The 25379-nt window shown below is 48.8% G+C and overlaps 1 protein-coding gene across 2 annotated transcripts in view; it reads left to right on the top strand.

The window, feature by feature from the left end:
- The first annotated feature begins 616 nt into the window (after positions 1–616).
- The window catches only part of LOC137437843 (gamma-glutamyl hydrolase), a 39754-nt gene continuing 14991 nt past the window's right edge, over positions 617–25379 (top strand). For both annotated transcript variants that reach the window (XM_078766807.1, XM_078766808.1), the window contains exons 1-4: positions 617–1002; positions 11962–12073; positions 18508–18558; positions 23479–23563. In XM_078766807.1, coding sequence (XP_078622933.1) covers positions 801–1002; positions 11962–12073; positions 18508–18558; positions 23479–23563 — 450 coding nt within the window. In that variant the 5' untranslated portion in view covers positions 617–800. The remainder of the gene's footprint in view (positions 1003–11961; positions 12074–18507; positions 18559–23478; positions 23564–25379) is intronic.

Below are 25379 nucleotides of genomic sequence, written 5' to 3' on the forward strand. Positions count from 1 at the left end.
ATGGCGTCAGAAACACTCTGTGTGGTTTGCTGGCAGGGAAGATTAACATCTTCAAGCCGGATGGAGTCAGCTGCTTCTCGTGGAAGCCGGATGCCGACCTTCTTAAGAAGGCCAAATCTGCCACCTGCCAGGCTCTGAATAGCTAAATGTGCATCTTAACTGTTCAAACCTGAAAACTGTAAATATGTGTGAAATCAGAGTGGCCAGTCATTTCATTCATAAAGATGTATCAGTGAGTTTATGTAAACTCTTGTGTACATGTATGGGCACATACATGTACAGCTTGGACAGTGAGTAATTTATGGAAACGTGACTGATGATCGTGATGTCTTCGAAAAATAAAGATTGGTGAGTAGCTCAACCATGTTAAGTTTTCTCTTTTTCACTCTAAAAATATGTTGATATATTTCAGCTAACTGTGGTCTCAAAATGCAGGAGATTGCACCATTTTGCTTCATTTTTTTGAAAAATTTCCGGGGGGGCATGCCCCCGGGCCCCCCTAGGGACTGCGTCGCACGCCAGCCTACCGCTTTTCTTTCAAAAAAGGTTGGCAGGTATGATAGAGCCTCGCGGCTTGGAAGACGCCATTACTTTAGAGGAAGAAGATGAATGATTTAATACGAAGAAGAAGAAGAAGAATAGTATTGCGATATAAGGAAGCTGTGCCGGTTCGTCATGAGTTGAAATGATTCAGCCATTGAATTTGAAGGAAAGAAATGTATGTAAAACCTTCAATGCGGTTTAAATTGATTCCTCCCATGTTCTCGTTAACGGGATAAGCTGAGGAGACTGCGGACGGAATGTTACACGGCGTGCTCACCCGAATCTTCCGGCATCGCCTGCTCCTGCTGTTTGGCGTTTGCCTGTCCTTGTTTATTTCCCTGACGCTTTCCCTGGGATTCTCGCCATTGCTCTACCGCGCCTGCTGCAGTCCCAAGGAATCACCGGTCCGCATGGCGGCCCCGGAGCGACCCCCGGCACTGAACGACCGCCCGGTGGTGGGTACGTGACCGTTTCTTTTACCTCAAATACCATAGGTGGGTGGACGTTGTGTTTTCACCACTCGGGTTCATTCATTTCTTTGTCTGTGACTGTGAGCACGATATCTCAAAAAGTTGTGGACGGATTCGGACGAAACTTGGTGGACAGGTTGGGTATGGGACAAGGACGAATTGATTCAATTTTGGTGAAGATCTGAATCTGGATCTGAATACGACAATTATTTAATTTAATAGTACAGTCGAGGTATGATCTCTACCGAATGTCGGTCTAGTTCTTTCTCACGTCACAAACACTTAATGTGGTGTACTCAAATGATCTGTTATTGGCCCACAACTGTTCATCTGTACCACGAGACAGATGTCTGTCTGTCTGTGTGTCACCATTTTTCTCAGAGATGGCCAAATGGATCTTCGTCAACCTTGCAGAGGTTCATTAGTGAGTGCCGGGGAGTGTTTTATAAAAAAAACTAGAACGGCACTCAGTAGAGAGCATACCTCCGCCAGGTGAACAGTTTACGTTTTGTATCCCAGAGTAGATGGAATTGAAATGAAATAACCCAGATGGAATTAAAGGAAGATGGAAAAGATATATGGAAATGCTGTTGAATACAGAGAATGAATGGGATGGCAACATAGAGAGTAACCCAGTTTTAGGACCGGCAGAGAAGATAACTGAGAAGGAAGTTGAGGAAGCGATAAAAGCAATGAAGGGTAGAAAAGCGGGAGGGCCGACGGGAGTTGTGGGAGATATGTTGAAGGCAGCAGGAAGTTGGGGTGTGAAGAGAATGACAGAGATCTGTAATCTGGTGGTGAAAGAAGGCCGCATTCCAGTGGATTGGGAACTGAGTACCCTCTATACAAGGGGAAAGGTGACCCTCTGGAGTGTGGCTCGTACCGAGCGATAAAGTTATTGGAGCATGAAAAGAAGGTATTGGAAAGGGTGTTGGAGAGGATGATAAGGAAGAAAGTGAAGATCGACGAAATGCAGTTTGGATTTATGCCAGGAAGAGGAACGACAGATGCGCTTTTCATTGTGAGGCAGTTGCAGGAGAAGTACATGGAGAAGAGGAAGAAGTTGTTTCTTGGGTTTGTTGATCTGGAGAAAGCATTCGATCGGGTTCCACGCAAAGTATTGACATGGGCATTGAGGAAGTTAGGAGTGGAGGAATGGTTGATCAGAGTAGTGATGGCAATGTACAAAAGAGCGCGCACAGCTGTAAGGACGAAGGATGGGAACAGTGGTGAGTTTGAGGTGAAGGTGGGAGTGCATCAGGGGTCGGTACTAAGCCCATTACTATTTGTAGCTGTGATTGAGGTGCTGGCTCAGAACGTAAAGGAGGGTTTACCGTGGGAGTTGTTGTATGCAGATGATCTGGTGTTGATTGCGGAAAGTATGGATGGACTGAAGGAAAAGATGAACACGTGGAAGGAATGTATGGAGACAAAAGGTCTGAAGGTGAATATCGGAAAGACGAAGGTGATGGCAAGTGGTAAAGCATGTGGTGAGGTGGAAAGAACTGGGAAGTGGCCCTGTGCTGTGTGTAGGAAGGGTGTCGGAGTGAACTCCATTCAGTGTACAATGTGCGCTGAGTGGGTTCATCAAAAATGTAGTGGTCTGAGAGGGTCATTAACCAGTGTGGCAGCTACATTCAAATGTAAGGTGTGCACAGAGGGAGCTGCAGATGGAGGAAATGTTGAGTTGGATCTTGGAGACGGCGTGAAGCTGGAAGGTGTGAAAACATTTTGCTATCTCGGAGACATGCTGAATGGAGAATGTGGATCAGACTCGGCAACGGTTGCTTGAGTGAGATGTGCATGGAAGAAGTTTCGGGAACTGAGTGGCGTGCTGATGATGAGGGGAGTGTCGTTGAAGCTGAAGGGAAAGGTGTATGCTGCATGTGTGAGAAGTGTTATGATTTATGGGAGCGAGACATGGGTAATGAACGTATAGCAGCAACGAAGGTTGGAAAGGGTGGAAATGCGAATGGTTCGACGGATGTGCGGAGTATCGTTGAGAGAGAGGAAGACAAATGATGAATTGCGCAAGATGATGGGAATAGAGCCTGTGATTGATGCTGTGAAGAGGAACAGGTTGAGATGGTTTGGTCATGTGTTGAGGAAGGATGAAAGTGACTGGTTGAGAAGAGTGATGGAAATGAATGTAGAAGGAAGTAGAAGACGGGGAAGACCGAGAAAGACTTGGCTAAAGATGGTGGAAGAAGAAATGCGGGCAAGGGGGTTAACAAGGAGAGATGCAGAAAATAGGGCAAAATGGAGAAGATTGTCATGGGGACCGCAAGGCTAACCCCCGCTCTCGCAGGGAAAATGGCCTTTAAAATGCATGTTGTTGTTGTTGTATCCCAGAGTAGACCAGAAAATCACAATACAGAATCACATTTAATCAAAATCATCCATCCACAACTTTTTGAGATACCCTGCTATGTATCATTTTTTGGCACTATCTCCCAATGGTGAAGAATCACTGAAAAAATTGTAGTAGCCAGATCTGAATCCGGATCTTCACCAAAATCTAATCACATACGTCACCTCTCTGCCAAATTTCGTCCGAATCAGTCCACAACTTTTTGAGATATCTTGCTCACAAACGGACAGACAGACAGACAGGGGTGAAAACATAACCTCCATCCACCTTTGGTGGCGGAGGTAACAATTTTTTTAAAAGATTATGCAAAAAAAAGTTGGATTTTTTTTTTTTGTCGTTCTGTATTGCCTAAGTCTTTATAACATTTGAAAGGTAATATTGTCGTGTTCCTGGGGATTAAGATCCTCCAAGGTAACGGGTAGCCGATCGAGCTTTACACTCCGAGGCGTTCAGTCAACTATGGCAAACCTTTATACGCGCGAGGAGTAGTGGAGAGTGACAAGGCTTACCTGCATGGCGTACGCGGCACTGGTGGTTTTCCGAATCACCAACAGATAAACGGGACAGGGTACAACAACAAAACAACAGGCATTTTAAGGCCATTTTCCCTGCAAAAGCGGGGGTTAGCCTTTAAACGGGACAGGATGAGGAATTAAAATGCAACAATAATACAGGTTTAATAAAAAATAATGCCAGGGACAAAGAAATGCACAGTAAACTAAAATTTCTAAATGGAGCGCTCATACAGACTCATATACAACACAAGGGGATGATAAAATAAACGAGAGTAAGACTGTAGTGTACTCAGCTTTAAGCGGTTCTTGAACCTCGTCGGAAATCGTTGGAGCCCCGCGTCCCTGCGCGGGAAAACGCGCCCTGGCGCGCAGTTCTTTCATCCACCAGCTGCAGCACGGTTCCCCGAATCTGTGCGCGGCAAAGCAGGCCTTGGCGCGTAGTTCGTTCCTCCAGCCGCAGAGCGCGAAGCGAGCAGGTCGCGCCTGTCCACTCGCCGTCTGCACCACACAGCACCGCGGTCTCTCACCGCGGACAGCCCCCCGCAACGTCAGCAACAACGAGCCAGGGAAAGGAAAATGCTGCCGCTTGAACCGATCGCCGGGACCAAAAAGCGCCAATGTCCGACTGCACGACACCAATGGCCTTGGCTCAAGAGGTCGGAAAATATGAATGTTCGCAATGAAATCCAGAACCAAGAAGAAGACGACTAACTGTGACCGCTTTTCGTCAGCTCGGGACCCAAAGAGAGAGATATAAAATGCCGACTGCACGCGATCAAATCCAGAAGGAAAGAGAAAGAGAGAAAGAGAGAGAGAGAGAGAGAAAGAAAGAGAAAGAGAAAGAGAGAGAGAAAGAAAGAAAGAAGAGAGAGAAAAAAGAAAAAAAACATGCAAATGCGTTCACCTTTCACGACGAGACACCAGGAACCGAGAGAGGGGAAAATGTCGGGACACGGTCTTTTGCTCCAAAGGCTCTTACGTCATCCGACGATGTCCATGCATGCTCCAATCAGCGAGTCCATCTCTTCGCTTTATGGTACCGGACCAATCACTGCTCTTCGGGGCGTGGCCTCACAGAACCTGCCTGCTTGGTGTTGCGATGTGGCAGGTGGCAGTGCCAGCATTATTGTTCAATATCCTATTAAGGTTGTTTTTATTTAGTATTTATTTTAGGTGTGGAGTGCATCACGGGTGTGGTGTGTGTCATAAGGAATAGAGGAAAAGTACAGAGGTAATTTACATACAGGGCATTTACCATTAATCCCTAACTAATTAACATAACCCCACCCCTCGCCATGGGCACAAAGATAAACTCTGACACGACATCCGGTCCAACGGATCCCTACTTATGGTTCATGGGGGTTCTTCTTCTTCATCGCGGCATTCGGAGAACACTATCCTATACAATCCTACCTATCCCTAAGGTAATCCATTGCCTACCCCCTATAAACGTAACAATATTAAACTAGAACGGGCACTCGGTAGAGCGCATACCTTCGCCGCAGCTACTGTTCTGTACTTGGTAAAAATACGATTTTGACCTTTTCGTGACCTTGACCTTGACCTTTGACCCGATTGCTCCCAAAATCTAATCAAATGTGTCCCGTATAATAACCAATCATCCCACCAAATTTCATGCAATTCGGTTGAATACTTTTTGAGTTATGCGAATAACATACACACACACACACAGACATACAAATAAATACACAGCGATCAAAACATAACCTTCCGCTTTTGCGAAGGTAATGATCCCCAACACCATAACTTAGTGGGTGGAGGGAAGTGTTTTAGGTCTCCACCAACAAAACTAATATATATATATATATATATATATATATATATATATATATATATATATATATATATATATATATATATATATTTGGTCAAGTACAACAAGACAGGTCATCTTAGGGGAGTTGTCGGTACCTTGGGAAGAGAACATGGAGGAGGTGCACGAGAGGAAAGTACACTGAGCTGGAGGCAGAGTGCCGGGAGAAGGGTTGGCACGTTTTGTGTCAGCCATTTGAGGTGGGGTGTAGAGGGTATATTGGCAATTCCTTTTCTGCATTTCTTGCTAGGCTGGGAGTGTGTGGGACAGAAAGAAGGAGGATGTGTGACAAGGTGGCCCAGGTTGCCTTGAAAGGCTCATTTTGGATATGGAGGAGGTTTATGGAGGCACGTCGAATGGTGTTGGTTGTGTGTGTGTGTGTGTGTGTGTGTGTGTGTGTGTGTGTGTGTGTGTGTGTGTGTGTGTGTGTGTGTGTGTGTGTGTGTGTGTGTGTGTGTGTGTGTGTGTGTGTGTGTGTGTGTGTGTGTGTGTGTGTGTGTGTGGTTTTTTTTTTTGGTTTTTTTTTGTTACTATTATTACTTCTTATTTTGTGTATATGAGTGAGTGGGTGAGGGTGTGTGTTTTTGCATGAATTAATTTTTGCATGAGTGTGTTGTGTGTTGAGTGGTGTATGGTGTAGGTGGTTGTTTGGTTGGTGTTCTGTATGTATGTGTGTGTATGGGTATGTATGTGTGTATATGAATGATCTGGTGTGTTTTGTTGGTGAGTGGTGAAGGGTATAAAGGTGGGTGTTTGTTTGGTGCTGTGGATTCTGGACGTGGAGGTGTTGTTGTTGTTGTTGTTCGCCGCACTGGCTGGGGGTGGGGGTATGTACGCATCCAGATGCAGTTGCTGCATGTGGATGTGTACATGCCCCTGTTGGCCCACCTTAGCTGACCGTATCGAGGTTGAAGGGCTGAAACGGGATGATGCTGAGGACCTCGATTGAGGACCCGGTCAGTGCGGCACACTTGTGACCAGGTGTGTTTTGAACTTATATATATATATATATATTTGATTTTTGCAAAATGCCAAGAGGATAATAACGTCAGGTACCCCTGCTAGTCTATTGTGTTTGTGGTATTGGGGAAATAATGAGTCAACATTCCATCCAATATCACATATGTATATGCACAGGATGCTCACACCGCTTCCCATGAACATATATGAGAGAAAATCAATATTTCGGTGAAAGGATTAATACGGAAAAGTAAAAAAGTCCCAATTTTGTAGTTAAAGCGCGGCGTTACGCGCGCTGCTTGTGAGCAAGGAGGAAGCGGACAAGCGGTAACATATAAACGTCTTTATTGTAAGAGCTCACTGTAACACTGTACTGCTCCGGGCTGGGCGCCCGGTGTCTATCATGAGGCCACGCCTACCCCTGGTGCGTGGCCACCGCCCACTTGGTGCGCGGAATGATGTCACCACGCCAGTGGGCTTTTGTGTCCGCCACACGCGCCCCCCCACAATTCCCGCGTACCTGGAGGGCCAGTTTGCGGGGCAGACGAATGACCCGGCCGAAGCGCCCCCTGGCGATCGGCGGCGTCCGGGGTGCAGGGATGCCAGGTGGGATGCCCCTGGCTGCCCATGGGATGGGTGCAGGACCGGGGGGCGGCGTGGCGGCGGGGCTGGGCGGTGCCGGGGGTCCGCCCGCAGGAGGGCGGCCCCGACGTGGGGGGTCGGGCCACTGGCGGTGGATGGTCCACATCGAGGTGGGCCGGCTTGAGGCGGTCTACCGAAACGCGGTCAGGAGTACCGCCGATGTCCAGGGTGAAGTGCTTCGCCCCGGTCTCCAGCACGCGGAAAGGCCCGTCGTACGGGGGCCGCAGTGGTGTCCGATGGGCATCGTGGCGGACGAAGACGTACTCCGCCGTGCGAAGCTCCGGGGCGACGTGCGTCGGTGGGTGCCCGTGGCATGCCGTTGGCACCGGGGCGAACCTCTGGGCGGTCTCTTGCAGCGCAGAGCGCTGCTGTGCCGCGGACCATGGTGCCGTGGAGTCGGGGAGGAACTCGCCCGGCACCCGCAGCGGTTGCCCGAAGACCAACTCCGCCGCGGATGCGCGCAGGTCCTCCTTGGGCGCCGTCCGGAGGCCCAGCAGGACCCAGGGGAGCCTGTCGACCCAGCCGCCGTCGCGGAGGGTGGCCCGGAGCGCGGCCTTCAATGAGCGGTGAAATCGCTCACACAGGCCGTTAGCCTGGGGGTGGTAGGCCGTGGTTCGGTGCAGCCGGACCCCGAGCCCCTGCGCAACCGCCCCCCAGAGCTCCGAGGTGAACTGGGGGCCGCGGTCGGATGAGATGTCTGAGGGGGCGCCGAACCAGGCGACCCAGGTGGCGATGAAAGCCTGCGCGACATCGGCCGCCGTTGTCGAAGCCAAGGGCACGGCCTCCGGCCACCGGGTGGTGCGGTCCACCATGGTGAGGACGTACGTGAAACCCCGCGAGGGGGGCAGAGGTCCCACCAGGTCCATGTGGACGTGGTCAAACCGGCGTTCCGGCACCGTGAACGGGGCCAACGGGGCCTGGGTGTGCCGGTGCACCTTGGCGCGCTGGCACGCGAGGCACGTCCTGGCCCAGCCGAGGACGGCCTTCCGGAGGCCATGCCAGACGAACTTGTCGGCGATCAGCCTTTGGGAGGCCCTCGCGCCCGGGTGGGACAAGCCGTGGATGGCGTCAAACACCTGGCGCTGCCAGCCCGCGGGCACGATGGGGCGAGGACGCCCGAGGGAGACGTCGCACAAGAGGGCCGCGGCCGCGCCGTCGAACGGCACCTCGGTGACGCGGAGGCCCGTGACGGCGGTCCGCAAGGCCTGGACGTCGGGGTCAGCGGCCTGGTCCGCTGCCATCCGGGCATAGTCGATGCCGAGGTGGACTGCGTGGGCGACGGCCCGGGAAAGGCAATCCGCCACCGGGTTGTCCTTCCCCGCGACGTGCTGGATGTCCGTCGTGTACTCGGACACGGCCGAGAGGTGACGCTGCTGCCGGGCCGACCACGGCTCGGTGACCTTGCCCATCGCGAAGATCAGCGGCTTGTGGTCGACGAAGGCAGTGAACGCACGGCCCTCGAGCAGATGGCGGAAGTGCCTGACCGCCAAGTGAAGTCCGAGCAACTCGCGGTCGAAGGTACTGTAACGGCGTTCGGGCGGGCGAAGCTGCCGGCTAAAGAACGCCAGCGGTTGCCAAGCTCCACGCACCCATTGCTCGTGCACCGCGCCCACCGCGTAGTCCGAGGCGTCGGTGGTGAGGGCGATCGGTGCATTGGGCGCCGGGTGCGCGAGCATGGTGGCGTTAGCCAAGGCGAGCTTCGCGCCCGTGAACGCCGTGTCCATCTGCTCGGTCCAGGTAACGTCGCCTTTGCCCGGCTTACCTCGGAGAGCTTAGTGCAGGGGGCGCAGGAGCTGGGCGATACGGGGCAGGAACCGATGGTAAAAGTTCACCATGCCCAGGAACTCCTGCAGCCCTCTGATCGTGCGGGGGCGCGGAAACCCCTTCACCGCCTCCACCTTGGCCGGCAGGGGGACGGCTCCGTGCCTGGTGACACGGTGCCCCAGAAAATCGATTGTGGCGGCGCCGAACCGGCACTTTGCGGGGTTCACAATCAGGCCATGCTGGCCCAGGCGTTCGAAGAGCGTGCGGAGGTGGCGTAGGTGCTCTTCGCGGGACGCGCTGGCGACGAGGATATCGTCCAGGTAGACATAGACAAAATCCAAGTCGCGCAGGACGCTGTCCATCAGTCGCTGGAACGCCTGAGCCGCATTCTTCAGACCGAAGGGCATGCGCAGGAACTCGAAGAGTCCGAATGGCGTGATGACCGCCGTCTTCGGGACGTCCTCCGGCCTGACGTGGACCTGATGGTAGCCGCGTATGAGGTCCACCTTCGAGAAGAAGGACCTGCCCGCCAAACGGGCGGAAAAGTCCTGAATGTGGGGGACGGGGTAGCGGTCGGGAGTCGTGGCGTCATTGAGACGGCGATAGTCCCCGCACGGTCGCCATCCCCCGCCGGGCTTCGGCACGATGTGCAGCGGCGACGCCCAAGCGCTCTCTGAGCGCCGCACGATGCCGAGTCGCTCCAGGGTAACGAACACCGCTTTTGCCACCGCCAGCTTCGTCGGCTCGAGGCGGCGTGCCCGGGCATAGACCGGTGGCCCGACGGTGGGGATGTGATGGGCCACCCCGTGCTTGACGGCCCCCGCCGAGAAGGTGGGCCGCGTGAGGGCCGGGAAGCCGGCGAGGAGGCGGGTGAATGCGTCCGCTGCCGGAAGCGTACAGACCAACGTGGCCGGAACCGAACCGTTCGGCAAGCCGCTTGGCAAGCCGCTCGTTGAGCTGGGCAACGCACAAGCGAGCGAGCTGAACGTCTCGGCCTGGACAAGACGTCTGCGCTTGACGTCGACCAGGAGCCCATTAGCGCACAGGAAGTCCGCGCCAAGCAGTGCCATGGGCACGTCGGCAGTGACGAACGTCCATCGGAAAACCTGCCCTCCAAACCGCAGAGAGAGGCAGCGTTTTCCGTACGTACGGATGGGCGTCCCGTTCGCGGCAAGCAGCGCGGGGCCCCCACCCGCGGCGTGCTTGTCTGACGTGCCGGCGGGAATGACACTCACCTGCGCTCCCGTGTCGCACAGGTAACGGCGCCCGGAGAAGGTGTCCGTTATGAACAGCAGGCTGCTCGAACGGCCGGTGCTCATCGCCACTATTGAGCGCCGGCCCGGGCGTTTCCCGACCCGTTGAAGGAGCACGGCGGATGACACCGCCGAGCTTCGTGGCCGAACTTGGCGTGGAACCAGCACCAGGTGGTGGAGCTGGAGGAGCGCGGCTGGCTCCGCCAGGCCGGTGTAGTTGGCGGGTTTCCCCGCGGTGGCGGTTTTCACCGTGGCGGTGGGCGGGGCGTGGCGGCGTTCACGAGGTGCGTATCAGCATGCTGCGTATGCTGTAGAAGCTGATGCTGTGGAACATGCTGCTGAACATCAGCCTCGAGGGCCGTGACGGCCGCGCCGACTCTCGCCCGCGTGTCCGAAGCGGCGAAGTACCTGTCCGCCTCGGCTGCCAATGCTCGGGGTTCCGTTAGCCCGGTCCCGGCCAACGCGAGGCGAACCTGCGCTGGAAGTTGGCGCCGGAAAAGCGCCCGGAATAGCGAACCGGGGGCTTCGTCGCCCAACAGTGACAGCATATGGTCCATTCGGACCGACGGGCGCGTCTCACCGAGCTCGGGGAGATCCAGGAGGCGGTCGGCCCGTGCGTCGTCCGTGAGGCCGAACATGGCTAGGAGTAGCCGCTTGAGTGCCTCGTACTTGTGGCCGTCCGGTGGGTGGCGAAGGACGGACACAACTCGAGCGGCCGTGCCGGGCCCGAGGGAGGCGACGACGTGGCAATAGCGCGTGTCATCGCCGGTGATGCGCCGAAGCTGAAATTGGGCTTCGGCCTGGACGAACCAGACTTCGGCCTGAGCCTCCCAAAATTCCGGAAGTTTGACGAAGTTGGCCATGGCAATGGCGTCGCGTGTGGAAGGATCGCTCCGGCAGATCCAACGTCGAGGGTCACCAGTAAAGCGCGGCGTTACGCGCGCTGCTTGTGAGCAAGGAGGAAGCGGACAAGCGGTAACATATAAACGTCTTTATTGTAAGAGCTCACTGTAACACTGTACTGCTCCGGGCTGGGCGCCCGGTGTCTATCATGAGGCCACGCCTACCCCTGGTGCGTGGCCACCGCCCACTTGGTGCGCGGAATGATGTCACCACGCCAGTGGGCTTTTGTGTCCGCCACATAGTTACAGTTTTTTGGCTGTGGAAATGAATTCTGGGGGGGGGGGGGGGGGGGGACTTCACAAAGTTCCGTTGAACGTTGAGCTTTGGAAGTACTTTGGAGGCAAGAACCCAAACGGATGGGCTTTTAACACCTGCTTATTAATTTGGCCTGTGTTTGATATGTTGCAAGGCTCGCTCGGCATTACCCACAATGCATTCTGTCTTGGTGGAGCCATATTTTAAGAACAGTTATTAGGGTTCTAACTGAAGACCAAACTGTACGTTCAAACACATTTGTCTTGTGAAAACAGAAGCTGATAATTTCGATGAAAAAAAAACAAAAAACTAACACATTACCGATGATGTCAGGAAGTGACATTTGCACGTTGCATGTGTTGAGTATAAAAGCATTTGCATCGCGATGATGTGTGGAAGAATCACTGTCAAAGATTGAAGATAAAGGCTAATGTGCTTGTTCTTCTTGAAGGTGTACTTGCCCAGGAAGCTTGGCCACCGCGTACTCAGCATGGGTCCAACTATATTGTTGCTTCGTATGTGAAGTTCCTGGAGTCTGCAGGTGCTCGCGTTGTACCTATCAGGTGAGTCTTGCCCTCTCCACCCACATGATTGTACTCACCAGGAATGCTTTTGTCCCAGCATAGCATGCTTGGCCAACGCCAACACAAGCCATTTCCATATGCATTGGGGGAGAGGTGGGGGAGGGGGGGGGGGGGTGAAGGAAATAAACAAAAAATTTGGGATGTGGGAGGGGCAAGGTGTTGGGGGTTCAATTTTAAGTTTGAGGTGGACATCCCAAATTAGTACAGGTACCCCTCTATTTTCAAATGCTCAGTTTGTTTTTTCACTAACAAAACTGACTTTTTAGGCCAAACAAAAAAATATTCATGTTTAGCGTCCCCGCCCACTTCCTTTTTAGGGGCCGCCTCCTTTTTTTTTTTTTTTTTTTTTTTTTTTTAAACATCGTTCGACTGATCGCGAGCAATCAATGATCTCACTCTCTCGATTTGATAGTCTCCATCATAATTGTTTCATGGCCGCTCACACAAAATAAACCCGTCTGTGATACACGTACATACAGGTCCTGTATACCTGTATAAAGACACAAAAGAAAACAAAGTACAGTATGCAAATATATGAAATGGTCTCTTTTACTAGTCTTTTATTAATATGTTACTCAGTACATGTTGTATTTTGTCAACACAGATCGTCAAGACCCAAACATTCTACATGTATTTCAAATCTAAAGAAACAAAAAAGCAGGCGACCATCTTGGGAAAAATGAGCCTGGCGGCCATTTTGTAAAAAAAAAAGAAGAAAAAAAAGGTGCCTTCTTTTTTTCAAAAAGGTAGGACGCTAAACATGTTTTTTTTTTTTTTTTGGCCTTATGGCACGTTTTTTAATTTGTATCCAATTTTGTTGCTACAACAAAATTCAAATACTGTACAGTACAGTCGAGCACTACGGAGCAAATTTCAAACACTACTCCTTTCATGATCAAGTCACGTCACAGCCATGTGGACATGCGTATGACGCATCTTGCACAGTGCCAAGTATTGGCTTGCCTTTGTCGCTTGCCCTTAAGTTTTCAAACATTTAAAATAGGCAGTAATCTCGCTCATCCCTCAAGATGTCGAGCATGGGGCCTTCCTCAAGCTCAACTGCTGCCCTAGCGAAACGTTCTCACCGGACTATCGCTGGATATCAAGGTTCGGCCATGTACTGATATACTGATTATATCGGTATAATATTTCATATATTATATATTATAATACACATATATTATATACACATATATTATATCTCCCCCCAGGCCCTCTGCCTCCCACACATCTCCCGATGTCCCTGCCCTCAAATGTTGTGTTTGTGTGCTTCCTCCCCTTCTCTCCCCATCTTGTCGACCGCTCCCACTTTTATTTACTTTGTTTACTTGTTTGTTTGATTTGTTTGTTTGATAAATGTTAGCTCTTTCACGAGCCTCGACTCTGTATCCCAAAAAAAAAAAAAAAAAAATCATATACGTAGCGGTATTGGAAATTTGAATGTGTTCTGAAAAAAATCAGCATGAAAAAAAAACAAAATCTGCATATTCACAAAAATCGAGGTATCTCACCAACAAATCGACGAAAGTGTTTACAATCATGAAATACAGGATTTAAAAAGCTTTCATGCACTCAGCTGTGCCTGGAACAGTGTAACATATGACGTACCAGGAAGTAGGTACAGTAGGTTTTAACTTTTAACTCTCAGCACCGACCAACGATGACGTTTTCCTTTGCTCTCATGGCTGGTTTTAAAGGAATTGGTTATACTAGGACGTGCCCGTACGTGGGTGCCCGTGCCCGTGGGTACGTGGGTTACCCGTGGGAGGTAACTGTGATTAGTTTGGTAAATAAATCGCCATAGCTCGGTAACTACTTCTCCGATTACGTGCTTGCCCGTACGTGCGTGCAAAAAAACATGCGTTTACATGCAGTAACGACCACAGAACCCCCCCCCCTCTATTTACATGAAATGGTTTGGTCCATTCGCAAAGCCAAAGCGAACGACCACAGAACCCCCCCCTCTATTTACATGAAATGGTTCGGTCCATTCGCAAAGCCAAAGCGAACGGCGAACGGCTAAATCGCCATAGCTCGGTAACTACTTCTCCGATTAATATGAAACCTTGAAAAGGCACATCCTCAGGTCCCCAGCAATATACCTGGCAAGTTTAAAGTATATCGGACCCGTGGTTGTCGAGAAACAGCGGTCACAGACAAACACACACACACACACACACACACACACACACACACACACACACACACACACACACACACACACACACACACAGATTACTGGAATTATAGATAGATGGTATGAATTGGGTGTGCTTCAGCAAGCCTGTGCCCAGTGGCGTCGTGATGGTTTGTGGCGCTCGGGGCAAAGGTCAAAAATATCGCCCCCCTGCAGGCACTGATATCGTCAGAAATTCCTATTGAGTGGCCATATGAAAGCTTAAGCTTCCCCGGCGGGCTCAGCAGCAGAGCCCTGGAAGCTGTTAAAATGAGAATAGATTTAGTTATGATCTCCTGAGATGATTAGGCTAATTAACTATGAAGAATCCAGAAGAATTCCTATGTTTCTAAACGCGTGCCATGTTAAGGTGTATAGAGCAGTTTAATAGGTCCTTCCATGGCATGGTATTCCTATTACAAAATAAATAACAAAAACAATGATAACATTGTAACAAAACATTTATTAATACTAATAATATTAACGTCAATAATTACATTCGTACCATTTGGCAATAATAAAACGAACGTATAATCCTCATCCTGGTCCAACCAGACCTGGGCTTGGTGAAAGGTAAACTAGTGCCGAAGCAGTACAGCAGGCAGGTATGCTACAAGGCCGTTAACAAAAACTACATCAAACATGCATGCAGCAAGGTGTGGTATTTATATGGCCGACAGACGAGAGCTGGTGAGACAGAGCAGCAGAGGAAGGCAAGGAAGTTAAATAACCCCTCCCCCTCCCACAGTTCTCTCGATGTCCCTGCTCTCAAATGTTGTGTTTGTGTCCTTCCCCCTCTCTCCCCATCTTGTCTGCCGCTCCCCTTGTTTTTTGTGTTTTGTGTGTCGGTTTGACTTTTTGTGTGATTAATGTTAGATCTTTCACGAGCCTCGATCTTGTATACAAAAAACAAACAAAAAAAAACATTTGACACGTGATCCTGGCCGTTGCTGATTGGGACATAGACCGTGAGATATGTAGATTTGATAGACATAATTACATAACAAACGTCCAACAGTTGCACCCCTCCATCCCCTGGGCCAATGGGCGATCTCCATGTTACCGAGTGCATATTAAACCTCATTATACAAGAGATCTACGCAGCAGGCAGCCCGATAATTACTAACACGGTAACACGGATTTATTTACTGTGCGAGGTGATAGAAATAGGAATAAGGAAAAAAGTTAATCCGGATGGAAAGGAGTTTGTAAACATCGACATGACACATTGACACGTAGCACGGAGTTTAAACTGTGAGTTTAAAGTTTAAACCACCCCCCCGCCCCCCGCCCCCACCACCTCCCCCCCGCCCCCCCCACCACCTCCCCCCACCTCCTCCCCCGCCCCCCCCCCCCCCCCCCCCCCCCCCCCCCACCTCCCCCCCGCCCTCCCCCCACCACCTCCCCCCCCACCACCTCTCCCCCCACCACCTCCCCCCCCACCACCTCTCCCCCCACCACCTCCCCCACCTCCTCCCCCCACCTCCTCCCCCCATCACTACGCCACTGCCTGTGCCGATTATTATCAGTACCGAATCACCATGCGTCAATGATGTGTACATCATATATGAATAAGTAATGCACCGTCACGTATTTCTGGAACATGCATAATAATTTATATATATATATACCAGTATGAGCCCACCGATTTTATCGATGTCAGAAAAAATCGATACCAACGGAGCTTATTGGACATGGAGGTGGGTATTATAAAACTTAATGAGAAGGGTGAGAAACTCAATCTTTGCCCCGTTCGGGGTGAGTACATACACCTTGAAAAGGTTAAGGATTTCGTATTTATTTAGCATTAAGCAGGATTTATTCATGCAAATGTCTGTTTATTTCAGGTTTTTGTTTGTGTTACTTGTAACAGTATTTTTCTCATGTTTACAGTGAAAGAAAATATTATGTTAGGGGGTCGTAAAATTTTGGGTCAGGAACGCATCCCATCCTTCCGGCAAAGTCTGCGACAGGACATTAATGTGAGCTACGTCCGACCGACTGACCACCTGTGCAGTGTGCATGTACTTTAGCATACGTGATATTTCAAAAACTGTTGAATATTTAGCTTTCATATTGCAAATATATATTCCTCATTACATGATCTCAACCTGATTAGATCACGGCTGTGATTGGCTGAATTGTGTTGCCATGGCAACCATCTCGGTAACTTTGCCTGTGTACGCGATATTTCAAAAACCGTTGAACATTTACCTTTCACATGGCACAGATCTGTTCCTCATACCACCCAAAAGGCAGGGGACCTGGAGTATCAGCTCCTTGTTAACCTTTAAAGCAATGGGAAAAGCATTTTCCATTTATGTTTTTCTTTGTTTTACATTCCGTTCTCTAGGAATGCATAACTTTTGTAAATCGAGGGATACATGTTCTCAAGCACACCGAGAGTACAACCACCACTTTTCAACTTATTTCGTCAAGCGGTTTCGGAGTGCAAAAATACAGAACACGGATGTGAATTGGCCAACGAGTTTTCAATTCTGTATGGTTTACCTTCAGAGATACAGCAGTATTATAATACTGTAAACTGCTTGGACCTGTAATACTCTCCCACCAGGAGCGACACTATAGGATACACAGACAATTTGTATCCCCCACCTTCCTCCTCAACCCCCTCCCTAAACCCCACTCTCCTGCCGAACCCCGCCACTATTTATTATTTTATCACCTAAAATCTTCCCAACCAAACCCCAAGTATAACCACCAAACGTCAACTCGTTCTGTCCAGTGGTTTATGAATACATAAAATACAAACGTACAAATACCCACAAGCCAAATTATACATACTAGGGCATGCCCGTACTATATCTATATCTAAAATTATATCCCCCCCTCTATTTACATGAAATGGTTTGGTTCATGAAATGTTTTGGTCCATTCGCAACGCCAAAGCGAACGGCGAACGGCTTGCGAGTACAGTGACAATCCCCCCGGGGTTTTAATTAGTTTTAAAACGGAGCTTGGCAACCGCTGGCGTTCTTTAGCCGGCAGCTTCGCCCGCCCGAACGCCGTTACAGTACCTTCGACCGCGAGTTGCTCGGACTTCACTTGGCGGTCAGGCACTTCCGCCATCTGCTCGTGCGAGTACAGTGACAATCCCCCCCCCCCCTCTATTTACATGAAATGGTTTTTATTAGTTTTAAAACATAGTTTAACGCCAACATAGCGCCAACATAGTTTGCAAACGTGAAATAAATGAATACGCTCTCAAATGTGCCATCCGAGGCAGAGTGTGTCCGCCACGTTCGGCACACGCGATAGCTCGCTGCTCTCTGATTGGTTGAATCGTTTTTTGGACATAGCTCGGTAAGTAATTGTCCGATTAATATGAAACCTTGAAAAGGCACATCCTCGGGTCCCCAGCAATATACCTGGCAAGTTTAAAGTATATCGGACCCGTGGTTGTCGAGAAACAGCGGTCACAGACAAACAAACGTACAAACGTACAAACGTACAAACAAACACACAGAGATTACTGGAATTATAGATAGATGATAACTTGTTATTTTGTGCTTTTTTCACCTCCTTTGCTCCTTTTATCTCATGCCCCATGCACACACCCAGTTGGTGAAGTTACCATTGTGTTTTTTTGACTTTTATCTGCCATTTCTCAAACAACATCTGCAGGTGAGAGGTTATTCCAATGTGTGATGCTTATTCTTTAACTGAGAAGGCTGCAAATTTTAATTTCTACTTTAATTATTTCACATGCTTGTGAAATCAAAGCAAAGCACAAATCTTAACATATCCTTTGTTTTGTGTTAACATTTGCCTTGAGCACGTCCAATCCTAACTCCCATGTCAATAACCACCTTTAGAGGCCATTTTTCCCCGCAAAGCGGGGGTTGGCCTTTTTCGGGAACCGTGGTTGTTGTTGTTTTTCGGTCCCCTTTTTGAAGCAATGTTTTACGGCCGGATGCCCTTCCTGACGCCAACCCTTTTTGCCGCCTTTAACGACAAACAGGGAATTACCAGTCATGTCCCATGTCCCATGTCATGTCAATCCCATGTCAATCCCATGTCAATTACCAATCCCATGGAATCCCATGTCGATGAACTCTCATAATATTGCCCTGGCCTGGCTGGGTGGCGGGTTTGCCCTTATTTTGTTGGGAGGCCGCGTTGCCCACCCATGTTCAGGCAGCAACGTTTTTCCAGGCCAACATTATTGCATAAATACACTTGGCATGTGCTTTTCTCAAATGGTTCCTTGTTTCAGGGTGAATCGTTCCGAAGCGGAGTACGAACGTCTGTTTTACTCCATAAACAGGTGAGTGGTAAACCTCATGTTTTCCATATTGCGCCTTGACTCGTTTTGTCTTCCTCTGCATTCATGTTTATATCTATAAATTGATCAGGTAGTCTGCTCCGAGTACGATGAGTCTCTTACTTTGCTGAAAATTTTTTGTTTCTTGACTAGGATCCTAGGACGATGTTAGGTTTTTGCTTGTCACCCCTTAGCCCAATTTGGGTCGTCCGGGCGTCCGTCAACTTTTGGTTTCCGTCAATTTCGAGCAGAACGGCTTTTCCGATTAAATCCATTTTTGCAGTGTGTGTTGGGGTTGAGTAGAGGAAGGATCGTTTCGAAAATGGGCGCGCTGCGATTTTCAATATGGCCGACACGGCAGCCATCTTGAAATTGGTTTCCGTCAATTTCGAGCAGAACGGCTTGTCCGATTTAAATCCATTTTTGCAGTGTGTGTTAGGGTTGAGTAGAGGAAGGTTCCTTTCGAAAATGGGCGCGCTGCGATTTTCAATATGGCCGCCACAGCAGCCATTTTGAAATTGGTTTCCACCATGCATGGGCTGAGGGGTTACGCCCGCTTTGCGGTGCTATTTTTTTTTTTTTTGTTACCTCCGCCACTGAAGGTGGATGGAGGTTATGTTTTCACCCCTGTCTGTCTGTCTGTCTGTCTGTCTGTCTGTTTGTTTGTCTGTCTGTGAACAAGATATCTTAAAGTTGTGGACGGATTCGGACGTAATTTGGCAGAGATGTAGCGTATGTCACAAGGACAAAATGATTAGATCTTGGTGAAGATTTGGATCCGGATCCGGCTAGTATAATTTTTTAAGTGATTCGTCACCATTGAGAGATCGGGCGAAAAGCGATTATAATAACATGATATTTGAAAAAGGTTGTGGATGACTTTTGACTAAACTTGGTGGACGAGTTGGTAAGGTGACAAGAACAAACCAATTAGATTTTGGTTCAGGTCCGAATCCAGATCCGGCCTATCAGTGGGATACAAAACGTAAACTGTTCAGCATAGCTGAGGTAGTGAGGTATGCTCTCTACCGAGTGCCATTCTAATTTATTTTTTTTGTCAGAGTGCATCAGGGCGATGCTTCAGAGTTAAAGTTATGAAGACTAGATACGTTTTATGGGTCTTCTTATTTTTTATGCTGCACATGGTGGTGGGTAACATAATTTGCTGGGGCACAGCCATGATGCTGATGCAGTATACCCTGTAGGTTTGAGCAATAATTTGTAATTTCTCCAGGGTGCCTGCCATAACTCAGCTACTGTTCCCAAAGGACACTGGGATCTTTAACACACACCAATGAATGCTGGCAGATGGCACGCGCAGTTGAACGTCCATCCAATGGAACACAGACACACACACACTATCTCCTTGTCTGCAAAACAGCATGATGAACATTTATAGCTGGAACAACATTCAAACCCAAGCTGGTTAGCTCAGAGCCGAGTGCGCATACCTCTAAGAGCCCATTTTATGGGTGGAATACAGACAGTCCCCGGGTTTACCAACACCCAGCTTCCAAACATCCGTTCAATCACCAGAAAGCAGAGAGAGCCCACGTATTGGCTGCTTTGCGTCACTCGCATGTGATATATTTATCAAGTTGATAGATTGCTCATGAGATTGATATTTCCCAAATTCACGACACGGATGAAATATAGGGTTACATTCATGATGGTCCACAAATTGTGTCTAATTGGGACTTTTTAAGTTGTGATTGACAGTGGTTTATTCCCCACCCCCACACACTCCCATGCGAGTCAAAACAGGCAGATTTGGCCATTTGTTTAAAAAAGTAAACTACTCTTAAAACCAAATGCCAAGACAGAGCCATCTTTCTTTGTCAATGTAGAATCATGTGACTATTATGCTGTAGTACGTGCTGTAAAGCCAATTAATCCACATATGTATGAACCTGAGATGGACAGTGGAGAGAGCATCGACAGTAAAATACCGGGTGTTCACGACGATCATGTTGGAAGACTCTGAAGAAAGACTCGGCAATAATTACTGGCGGATTGATTTATATATCATTGATCTGAGCTGGAACGGTACAATTACCATCAAACCGCATGAGTCTGCTTTGCATGCAGTTTATGAAGATCGTCATGGGGCTGTCCTCGTCAGTTGGCCATGCGTGTAGTTTTTCTCAACTTTGATTGAAAATTATGTATGAATGCCGGTAACACGAATATGAATGCTGACTTATTTTGATCATTAATGAATAGCCCTTAATGGGCCTGACTGTCGTCTCTTGAGGCTGTAGTTCAGACCACTGCTGATTATGGGGGACCTTCCTGGGAGCCCCCCTGAACACCTGGGAGGCCCCTGATACGAAATCGGAAAATATAAGACCAGGCGATCCTGCGGACTATCAAGTAGAAGGTCTGTATCGGGTTTCAGAGCAATCGGTTGGTAAATAGGCGACGCGTAGGGTTCCGATGTTTCAGGGAATAACCCACCTCCACTCCACCCTGGGATCCCCCATGATCCAAAATCTAAAAATCGAAGCCTGAGCGATTGTACGGGCCATTGAGTGGAAGGGCTGTGTTGGGTTTCAGAGCAATTGGTTGGTAAATAAGGGACACGTGGGGTTCCGATGTTTCAGGGGGTAACCCACCTCCCCTCCACCCTAGGACTCCCCATTGATCCAAAATCTAAAAATCTAAGCCTAAGCAATTGTACGGGCCATTGAGTGGAAGGGCTGTGTTGGGTTTCAGAGCAAGTGATTGGTAAATAAGGGACACGTGGGGTTCCGATGTTTCAGGGGGTAACCCACCTCCCCTCCACCCTAGGACCCCCCATTGATCCAAAATCTAAAAATCTAAGCCTAAGCAATTGTACGGGCCATTGAGTGGAAGGGCTGTGTTGGGTTTCAGAGCAATTGGTTGGTAAATAAGGGCCGAGTAGGGATCAGAGGTTTGGGGGAGTAACCATCCCCCCACCCCTTTGAGCCCCCATGATCCGAAATTGAAGCTTGAGTGATTGTGTGCGCTACTGTTGTGTATTCATGTGTCAAGTTTCAGAACAATCACCCGGGTGATAATGGAGGAATAGCAAAAATAACAAAAAGTTAATGGACGGACGGACGGACGGATGGACAGACATCATCCGGCCATCACGACCCGTTTTATAAGTTCATCTCTTTGAGAATCATTTTTAGGTTAAGAATGATGTATGAATGCCGATGTAGACGTAGTCTGTAACACTTGTGTTGATGCAGCTCACGGGAAACGGAGTGTACGAAGGGTGGTGTGTGGGCTTCGTCATTGTGTGCCTCGATACATGCACTTGGCTGTAAAATGATCATACACTGAAAAATGATCCGCCTGGGAGAGGGCGAAGGTAGTAGGGATGGAGGGGATGAGGAAGAATGGGTGAGGTAAAATGAAGGTGGGATGAGAGATGGTAACTGTAGCGGGACCTTATCAGAGCTGTCAAAACAAAGTGGTAAATCGTTCACAACCATCCACAGCATTAGCGAATATTTGATGTTAAAACCTAAATCGTCCATGAGCGAATTCAGGATTTCATTTCTTTCTATAGGAGAAGACGTAACTGCTATCGTAGAGTGTGCATGGGTACCATGCAGTCCTATCACGATACACTTCCGATGTAAGATCGGCTGCGGCATGATGTTAAAAGGGTCACCTGTGTTCTCTGTACTACAGCGGCGAGTTTTGGAGGTACAAAACACGTTTGAAATACACTTGAATTTTAATTTCAAAGTTTTTATTTAAGAAAACAGGGATGAGTACGTGATTGGAGAAACCAAATGTATTCATTAAACCAAACATGAAAGCATGTTGCACTGGACCTTTAAGTTTCTTGTGGAACACTCAGAACACTCAGGCAGCACTGCAACTGCTTTCTAGTTATGTTCCGGTGCAGTGTTACCTTTTGAAAGCATTTGCATCCAAGCACACAAAAGCACTCGGCAGTTGTGGCAAAATATGACCTTAAGATGGTGAATACACGATGGCCTCGAGGTACGCATACTCACCTCTAACCTGTCCAGCCTGCGAGTTTGAATCCCGACCCAGCCTTAAACGGTCATCCTGGTGTTTCCACAGGCAGGGCGATTCATAAATGTGTGTGCCATCCCTCGTATGGACGCCAAGCGGGCGTCCCTTCTGCCAGCATTTGTTGGTGGATGTTAAAGATCCCACGGTGGAGAAGAAGAAGCTGTCTTTTGCAAAGAGCCGGTGAACTATCACTGGCACCCTGAACAAATTCCAAATTCCTGCCCCTAAGCAACGGAGAGTATTGCATCAGCGGCAAAGCCACGCCTTCAGCCAATGATGCTACCCTGCAGCTTTGTGCTGCATACAAATGAAGAAGAAGCTGCCTTGATCAGGAAACATTGAAACAAATGACTGTTCTTCAAGTTATGTTGAACCCAGTACAGAGATTATTGTTGTTCAGAATACTCAAAGGCATTCCTGTTTGCTTACGTATGCATGATAAGCAGAACGCTTTCGACTTTTGTTTTCAAATATTTTATTTTGTAAGATCAGCCAACATTTCATTACTAATAGGATAGCTCAAAGGTAGGGAATTCACCTTTGAGATATCCGATCTTGTTCTATTCTCGACCTGACAATAACACCTTCACACACCATGGGTATTGCATCAATGAGCGCACTGTCCTTCGGAGGACACATTATGCTGGCTGAACCATCAGCTCTCCTTCACTTGTGGATGCTAAAAATGTCACAATATTGCTCAAAAAGAATGAGCTATCATATGATGATTACCTGGCCAGATTTCTAAATCCCCGTCCTATTCAGTTCAATATTGCTTCATCTCCATGATCATGCCCCTAGAAATGGCGCAGCCGTGTAAATGAATCGCCCGCATTTGTAAAGACGGGAGGATTCAAAGTTTGTTCCAGATTTGTACTCACATACTGATGGTTCTCCTTCCAGCCTTCTACTTCCCGGGGGGTCTGTAGATCTGCAGGACTCGGAATATGCTCGAGCAGCCAAATTTCTCTACCATCTCGCCATAAAGGTAAGCCATCTGGCGACTGCTTACTTTGAGGATTTACACGTAGTTATAGATAGTGACAGAACTGCCACGCGTGTTTGAGCTATCTAGGGCGGGTTGGAATATCAAACCAGCCTTAAACTGTCACCCTGAGGTTTTCCATGCAAGGTAACAATGCATTAAGGTTTGCGATCTGGAGGACCGGTCTCTAAGCACAAGGGGTGGGACGTCGGTGGATCTTAAACATCTCCTGGTGTGTTTCATGAAAAGTGGGCGAATTATCGCTGGCACCCTCAACAGATTACATTTTCATGCCACAGTCAAACGTCAGCCTTGGCCGGCTAGTTCCAGAAAGACTTGTGCTAGAATCATTCCAACTGACTCCCCACAAATTGGAAATAATTAGTTCCGCTAAAGAAAAGGGTGTGGCACAAACACTTTGGTTTATATTCTGATGTCCTCGAGTAAGCAACATCATATTATCTTTGTCTTGGAACTGTGTATACTCTTAAGTTTATGGGGGGGGGGGGGGGGGTAGACAATGATTACCTTAAAGCCGGGTAGAATTATATAGGTAGTGTGCTCCGACTGTTGTGAAGGAGAAGAAGAAGCCATGTATCATAAGTAGGGATCCTGTAGACCGTATGTCGTGTAAATGTATGTGTCCCCATGAGAGGGGTGGGGTTATGTTAATTAGTTAGGGATTATGGGTAATTAATGGCCTCTTTTATTTTTCCTCTGTTCCTTATGACAATGCAGCACACACACATAGCAATAAATTGCGCATTTATAACACTAAATAAAAGCTAACCGGAAACAGGACATTCAACCACCGATTATACCACTGACGGGTGGTCACAAGGTCCTGGAGGCCACGCCCCCGAAGAGCAGTGATTGGCCAGGACACCAAGAGCGATGAGATGGCACTAGCTGATAGGAGTGGACACGCAGACGTCGTCGGATGATGTCAGAGCCTCGAGTCCAAAGGAGTTGGAGGGCCGACATTTTCTCTCTGCTTCGGGACTTTCATAGCAGACGGTCGGAGTTTGCGCTCTCTGATTTTCTGGGTTTGGTGGCGAACAGTCGTGTTCCTGACATTTTGTCTCTTTGGTTCGATCGCTCTCTCCGGGCTGGCCTCCATAGCGAACGCTCACATATACGGTGCGCTCTTGAGCGACGGACATTCATTGAGAACGGTCACGATTTTACATCTCTCTCTGCTTTGGGATTTCACAACGAACGGTCGAAGTTCAAAAGTGCTCTTGGCTTTCTCCCGGCTTGTGGACCAGAGGTGAATGGTCGCCGATAAGCTCTAGCGTTGGAACATTGGTGAACATTGTGCAGCCACAGTTCGTAGCGCTTTTGCACTGGGAGACGTGGGTGCTGGTGAGGCAGACGACGAGGACAAGCGCGGCTGAGTGAATGAGGGCGCGCTGAGGCCTACCCCCCCCCCCCTTCCCCCCGCTCGTATAAAGAAGGTCCGCCATTGACTGAACGCCTCAGAGTTGAAGCTCGTTTGGTCATCCGTCGCCCTGTGGTGTTCACTACAGGGTAGACACACGACAATACAAATCATTGTGGATAGAATATGAGGAATATTACAAATGTGGTATTTTCCTACAATCTTCTTTTGTATACAGTATTGAGGAGATAACAGTACAGTATGAAGAGGGGGAAAATGGGGCACACCAACAGCATGGTTCAAGGGCTAAATCTTATTATAATAGAGCAAACGTATATGGTTATGTTTGTATGTTTGTTTGTATATTTGTGACCAAAACGTCTTCAAATAAAATTAATACCCAAAACACAGTCCGTAAACTCTTCATTATGTACTGTT

Source organism: Myxine glutinosa, chromosome 12 (assembly GCF_964187855.1).
Source record: "Myxine glutinosa chromosome 12, kmMyxGlut1.1, whole genome shotgun sequence".
Taxonomy (NCBI): domain Eukaryota; kingdom Metazoa; phylum Chordata; class Myxini; order Myxiniformes; family Myxinidae; genus Myxine; species Myxine glutinosa.